This window comes from Arachis ipaensis, chromosome B01 (assembly GCF_000816755.2).
Source record: "Arachis ipaensis cultivar K30076 chromosome B01, Araip1.1, whole genome shotgun sequence".
In the NCBI taxonomy this organism is placed as follows: Eukaryota; Viridiplantae; Streptophyta; class Magnoliopsida; order Fabales; family Fabaceae; genus Arachis; species Arachis ipaensis.
Genome location: NC_029785.2, coordinates 126422770 through 126430583, shown reverse-complemented (window position 1 = coordinate 126430583; position 7814 = coordinate 126422770). Strand labels below are relative to the sequence as shown.

The 7814-nt window shown below is 36.1% G+C and overlaps 1 protein-coding gene across 1 annotated transcript; it reads right to left on the bottom strand.

The window, feature by feature from the left end:
• On the bottom strand, positions 465 to 5785 carry LOC107636451 (calcium permeable stress-gated cation channel 1). The gene is made up of 12 exons (XM_016339959.2): positions 5400 to 5785; positions 4716 to 5062; positions 4467 to 4622; positions 4063 to 4198; positions 3787 to 3888; positions 3376 to 3492; positions 3206 to 3286; positions 2594 to 2934; positions 2263 to 2508; positions 1689 to 2013; positions 1370 to 1603; positions 465 to 1217 (listed from the first exon to the last, which is right to left on the bottom strand). Exons 2-12 carry the CDS (start codon positions 5027 to 5029, stop codon positions 864 to 866), a joined length of 2406 nt encoding a protein of 801 aa, XP_016195445.1. The 5' UTR covers positions 5030 to 5062; positions 5400 to 5785; the 3' UTR covers positions 465 to 863.

The window sequence follows — 7814 nt, the reverse complement described above, 5'->3', positions numbered from 1 at the left end:
AACTAAATTTTTAATAAAAAAGAAACAAGGCAAAAGAGGAAGAAAGAATTGGACACTAAACCTGTGTATCCCTATTATATATTGGTATAAATAAAAAATTGTATATAATCATCAAGTTATTATATGTTTAAATAACTTTTAAGTAATAAATTAAAAATGAGAAAGTCTCACGACAATACTTTCATTAAAATCTAATCAATATTTAACCATAAAAAAAAAGAGTGTATAATTTTATACCATTAAAAAATATTAATGATGACTAATTAATGACTACAAATCATAAAAATTTATGATAATATATGATTGGTTATTTATGTAAAACTCTTTTATAACGAAAATACAAGAAAATTATTTATAATAATGAGTAACCTTTTGATTGGTACGCAATTTGAAGGTTGTCTGTTATCCGAGAATGTACTCAAGGGAAGGAATGGACGTCTTTCAGATAAAAACGGAGCTCAATCTGAGGAAAAAACAAACATGAAAAAATACAATAAATATTTGTATAGGATAATTTACAATATACAGTCTCCCCTTGGAACAACGTTATTATTTATGCAATTGAAGATGATAAAGCATGTTTATCAACAAGAAAAGAATCTAAAACCATCAAGCAAGAAACTCTCGGCCGTACAGCATGCAGTCACTTTTCATCCCAAAACTATGCTGCTTACAAAGAATGTTGCATTGTCACTCAACAATTCAGCCTATGCTGCATGCGTGCAAACATGTCCTCATCGTATATTTGCACATCCATTCTTCTAGTCTCTCTGGTCAGCATTCAGCAACACCAATGATTGTTGGAAACCTCAAATGTACATTGATGAGATGTGATTCCTACTTAGTCCATGTCATGATTTGCTTTAAGGCTCTGGAGGGCTGCGAAATGAGGAATCAGGCAGAGAGGGAGATGATGCCCCACTAACACTAATTTTGCTGGGCACAGGTGTGCTCCTTCTAGACTGGCGTTCAGGCAGAGAGGGAGAGGATGCACCACTAACACTAATTTTGCTAGGCACAGGTGTACCCCTTCGAGATTGGCGTTTTGTCGGCACAGGAACACTCTCAGTTTCCCATTTCTGACTGTCTCCATCTTCGTCGTCATCCTCGTCAAGGCTTGCCTTGAAAACCGGATGAACATATGCATTCTGGAGGTATGCTTTCAGGTTTAGGTTTGGTTCTGTTGCTCGTTCTAATGTGTCTTTCATCATTGCTTCCTGTGTCAGTGTAAAAAGTTCACAAAAGGCAAATGATATTATGGTTCAATGATTCACCTTTTGACATTTACATCTCAATTTTAGGATAATATCTAACAAATCAGTCAGCAATAATTGATTTATTCTTAACCATGAAAACAATTAAGACATGCCTGTAAGGGATATTTAACAAATGCAGATTCGAAACGGCCTTTGCAGTATCTATGGAACCATATGGTCAATATTGGCAGTGCAATGAGAAAGGGAGTTGATTGAGCAGCCTTTTTGGTGGTCAGAAGTCCCATTAGAACTATCTGTGAGATTATCAATGCAATCACGATTCGAACATGGACATCAGGCCAGAATGCTGCGCCACTCTCATACTCTTGATTATAAACATTAATTATCTGCAATCAAGTGGTAGGAGTAATATATGAGAACAAATCACAAGGACTATTAAAGTCAACCTTGAAATGGTACACAAGCCGGTACCTGATGACGGAACACAACATAGGCCAGACCAAAGAAAACTATTATGAAAGGAAGAACAGTAGGGGTCACTGGAGCATAGACTAGGCCCAACAAAAAGTACAGTTGTATACGAGGCTCTCCAGTGTTGAAACCAATACTTCCAGCATCCATGGCCTCTTCCCTGTCCTTTTCTGTCTTCACCAGGAAGAAATTTTTTAAATGATATATGATAAGTGGTTTCAACATCAAAACCTCTGCAGCTATCCCAGCCCATCCATCAACCATTATGTAACTAATGAAGAAACTTGCTTTTAAGGGAATTGCAGTGCCAATTGTTATAGGATATCTGACAAGAAAGAAAAGAAGAGAGGGAAATCACACTTTGAACAATATATGCATCCAAATTTAACTTTGAAAAGAATGGTTCTTAAATGGTTAAAGCATCTCTAAAGGTAAGATTTTCTTTCTACTCAATTCATATGAAGTAATCTACCAATTAGATCACACATACAAGCTTACCACAAAACACAAAACAATTTTAACACTGATTACAAACAAGAGAGAAAAGCAGTTAATTCTATGGTCAACAACTTACTCATTGGCTGACTGATGAAGGAAGGTGTCCAGCTGTTGAAATGCTGTTCCAGTAAGTAAGTTCCCCAGAAATATATTTACAAAATTGAAGATATAATATCTAGCAGCTGCTCTCCTCTCTAGTGATGATATTGATCCAAATCCTTCAAATTTTGCCATGATCATCAATATTGTTGGCAAAAAGATGAGAAACAGCTTCAATGCAATACCAGGTAGAAAACCTTGTATGAATGATTTAATAAAAGGGCTGCACAATAAAGTATGTCCAAATAAGTACTCAAGCATGTGTAAGGCATTGTATATTCAGAGGTTTTCTAGAAGATTAGACTTACACACTAATGATCGGCTCCAGCCACGGTGCTGATTTCCGAATTCCATCAAGACTTGCTAGAGTTTGTACAAATGCAATGGGAATCATAAAAAAGAAAGTGAGAAAAAAGAATGCAACAGCCATGATTAGCCTCCTGATAGTGAGAGAAACGTATGGAATTGCCAAGTTTGACCAATAGACATCCCGTGGTTCTGGAGCCCACTCGGTCAACCAACTTGTTGGGTTTCTGGTTTGTTGAGTTTGTGCACAAACTGCCGCACCCCACCGAGATTTAAATGAGACAAACGCAGCAGGCATGGTAGATTTGGGGTCATTAGTGACCTTATCCCTCTCCAAAGCTATCTACAAAAGGTGATAAAGTTGGATCATTGAAACCATCATGAAATGACCCAACATAAGGTCCATAATTTCTAGGGATACCATCCTAAGACTGAGATTTTGTGTCAGACAATTTCCTTCAGCATCTGTTAAGGTTCCAAAATTTAATTTGCGAAGACTATTAAGTGAACAATCAGAATATAATCCATGGCAACAATAAGCAAGGAAACCAGTCATGAAGCAGTTACACAAGTGAAAAAAAAAATCTTAAAAGCATCATAATCATAATACTTACTTCTTTTGAAAGCCTATCAATTTCAGCATTGTGATGATCAATAGCATCCACTTTTGCTCCACAAAGGCCAAGGAAACCAGTCTGGTAAAAGCATGCAAGAAGAAGAGATTGTGATAAATCTGATGGTGGTTATGACAATTTTGAAGGGATTCTAAATTAAACTTAAATACCTTAATTTCAGGCCTTTGTGAAGTTCTTTCAAGTTTATTTTGATAATAAACAAGCCAATTCTGCAACTTCTTCTTCTTCTTAACCAACTTTGCTAGCGTGTTGGCATTGTAAACAACCTGCATAGAAGCCACAATAAATAGGTTAGCACATACTATTGTTTCCCTCTGAAAGGCTCAAGTGAAAGCAGAAAAAATAATTTGATATGATATATCGAGTTAATAATGCTCTCCACCTTTCACATACAACATTTCCGAATATAAAAAACAATAAATGAATGTCAAAGTGCAGCATAAATGGAATATTTAAAAGCAGAAACCAGCAAGTGATTCTTAAATTGTTGAGGTCAGAATCAGCAAGATGATTAATGAATTCAACATTCTGACAATGCAGTGAACACGGTAGGAACCAACCTGGTGAGTGAGATAGGTATCTGGATGATTAACTAGAAAAAAGTGCTCCACAAGCTCACCAACAGATTCATCAGGATCTGGCGGAATATTTCGGACAAGCACCTAAACATAAATATCTCGTGTGAGCAAAATATGCACAATTGAGTACCTCAAGTATCTCAAGGATAAAATTAGATAATTTGGCCTAAAACTGCATTTCCACCAAACAAATAAGTATAAGGCTGCTTAATTTGAACAGAAAATTCATACCTAAAAATAGAGAGTGAAAAATTTTACCGTGAATTGATCGGCACGACGTTTTTCGGATGCAAGAAAATGCAGTCTCATTGCGGCAACTTTTTCATACTCCTTTAGCAAAACAAAGCATGTCAAGAAGGTAAATGCATAAGCAATTACTATGTGTGCCCAAAACCTGAAATAGAGAACAAAAGCTTTAGTAAAACACAAGATTCAATGCAATTTACTGAATATGTGATAACAATATCTAGAGCATATATATTCATGTAAAGCAATTTAGCTTTTCCCAGTAATTAAGGTTGAGCCTAGTCAATAAATACTAGCCCAAACAGGCAGGAAAACATGTTGGCATGGAGTTAGTCTTGAATTTGAAAAGAATTTAATGAACATCAAGAAGCAGCAGCAAATCAATAAACTGAATGGAAAGGAAGCAACTTTGAAACCTTTGAGATCCGCTTTGGACATTTGAAATTGAGATTCTGTCAATGTCACTAGAAGTTAAGTTTTTTAGCTTCGAATTTGCTAGCCCGTCACTTGTCCAATTCACAGGAACCAGAACTGCCCATGCCAAGAATGCTATTGGAACAAAGATTTTAAGCCTGCACAACAAAAGCAGAGAACATCAAGATCATATCCTCCTTTTTCTGATACATGTGATATTCAATTATTCATAGTTCTCTCATTGTTCATACCCTATCAAGTATATCCGCAAGTAAACAACAGAGTCCAATCCAGCATGATCAATGAGCTCCAATTCTGGCATTCTAATTGCAGCTGGCATCCAATTCAAGAACCTAACGTATGATTTCCAATCTAAATTGACGAACTTGCGCATTAAAGTTCCTCCGTGTACGGGATCTGTTCTTAACCCCTTCAGATACCATTTTGGGAAGTATACTCGATCATTAAAAGGTTGAAGCCTCAGAATAGCAAAGGCAACAAAGAAAATAAATGCACTCAAAATGTTTATGGCAGCTGCTAGCGCAATATCAGAAAGTGTAGCCATCTTCTTTCCTCTCTAGAGTTGATGCACCTCTTCCTGTAGACAAGTTTTAGAGAAATGTATAAAGTTGGTTTCAACACACAACTAATCTAAACCAATTTCTCAGTGGAAATACCAGAAGATCATGCTTTTTCCATAAAACATAAGGTTACATGAATACTATTTTTTTAATTCTGTTTACCGCTTTCTGTTATCAGATTGCCTGAAAAAACAAATTCAACATGGCTGTGGCCAAAACAGACACAAAAAGAAAGTTCCCTTTTTTGTTTAAAAATGCACCAATACCCGGAATCACATCAAATCGCTTGAAATTGCATTCTAAGGTATGGGATATGACTAAAAGAAACGAAGGCGGGGAAAAGAGGGGTGTTACCTGGAAAAGCTGAAGATCCAAAGTTGAATAAAAGGGTGTTAGGATATCTTGGAATGAGAACGAAGGGAAGTAGATTCGTGTAGAGTTTTGCAGTGAAATCTTCGTAGAAGACACGCCACGTTCAGAGATGGCACTTTCCCAGGTTACACACAAAACAGAAGCCTTCAGTTAGACGCAGATAGAGAGAGAGTGTGTGTGTGTGTGTGATGAGATTGGTTTGCATAGAAAGGGAAATGAGGAAGAAGAGAGAGAAGGAAGACAACAACGTTGGTGAACATAACAATAATCTCTGCTCCTTTTGGTTGCTACCATAGTGTACACTAGCTTAATACAAAGTGATGCGTGATTATCTGAAAATGACCAATATTTCCATATTAGATTTGATATCAAATTATCAATAACCAATAATAATAAAAATATGCGAATAAAATTAGAACTTGAATAAATGAATAATAAGCTAAGCTGGCTCTCAGCTTCGAGCGAGGACTCCAACACCAACAGTGTGTCGGTAAGGTGCCACGTGGACAGTAGGCAGGCAACGGCTACTTTTACTTGGTTCATTGGTTGTGTGTTGGGTGTGGTTGTTGCTGGAAAGTATTGGATTCACGCGCTAATTAGGGAGCGTGAAAAGTAAGAATGCAAAGGGTATATAACCTGAAGCTGAACGGGGGATTAGTTAGCGACGGCGTACCCGCGTTCAGAACCGTGTCTCTTTTGGGGCAATGGTCCACGTGGCAATATCTCCTTACACTAATGGTTAGGAAGTGGTCCCAAAACTTTTTGGTTAGGGTAACCACTAACCAACCACAATGGCAATTGGCATGCATAGAGGTTTAACTTTTAACTTTTTAAGTGATTAATAGTTTTTATTTTTACTTTATATTTAAATTAATATTAACCATTTTTGTATATTACAAATGTTAAAGCTAGGAGCTCAATTATTATGATTTGACCACAGATAACCCTTAGTTAAGTGTGTGGTCTGCAATTCGCACATCGCTAATCCCACGTTAGGACTTGGGAGTTATATTATCGTCAATACTCGGTTCTTATAATATTGGGTCCGAAATTAATTACTGCTCAACGGCCAATAGGAGAAGGACTGTAGAAATTGTGTCAACTCAGTTATGATATTAACGACGTGAGTGGGGTCAAAGCACCTCACTATAATCATACATTAAAATACAAATTAAACTAAAGGACAATTGGTGGAATAGAAAATTGGATGTCACTCCCCAAAATAGTAGTAGCTGTCCTTTTCTTATTAATGGAACAAGTTATGCGACCCTACTTAGGGTTGGATTGCTTTCTATTTTGATTTAGATACAGCTAGATACTTTTTTTATAAATGCAACGATGACGTTTGATTCCATGATTCATGAAGAAGCAATCCTCCTAACAGAGCTTGAATAATCAAACGAAATTGCCTTCTATATATTAAAAAAACGATAGAGAGCACATATACATGCTGAAATTAAATGAAGCAATATATATAAGCGTCTTTTTTGTTGGTTGTCTTCTATATATTAAAGTATATTAATGGATTGACAAGTATTGAAATTGCCTTACTAGGAAACTTAGCTTATGCTTCTTCTACACAGATATTTGTGTCCTATATATATTGTAAGACACAAAACGGAATTGCTATGGTAGCAATAGCATAGTTAAATCGCACCATTTCATTCAGTTCTATTGATGGTTGCCGTGTAAAGTATAAGGGCCCCATAGAAAACGAAAAGGGTATTGAATTTGGTCATTTGGATCATTTTTTTTTGCAACGGTACTTTTAGTTATTGAATGCGTTATCTATAAGAAGGTTGGCAGGTGGGAAAGCCAATAATTCACCTATACAAGGGGAAATATCATGGGCTTGCATTAATCACCTCTCTCTATATGATTTTGTTTCTAGCTAATATGATAAGATTAACATTTCTATTGTTATTAATTCATGGATGGATCGTTGTGAATAGCCCACTCACCTTTGTCTCGTTTGATTTACATCAATAATTATTTGTCTAGATGCATGCATGACAAGTTGACAGCTACTGTTTCCTTAGCAGATACTATATGATACATATACATAACTACGTACTCTGGACTTTGGAGGAAATACCATCTTTACGTGGATGTCTGCCAAAGAAATGTTACATTTTGGGTCAAACTGAATTTGATGACTCTTGAACCTTAAGTTAGCTAGATTGAAAGCATGAAAGGACAACTTTTCTCCTTAGTTTAATTTGTATTATTAGTATTAGTATATATTTGAAACTTGAAAGTCACTAAATTAAACCTTACTACACCTACCTTGAGACAGGATATCCTAATGTACCAATAAAGTCCCCCCTCCCCCAACCAAAACATGCCATATTCAAGTAAAAAATTTTGCATATATATATATTGAATTCAAAATTCAAA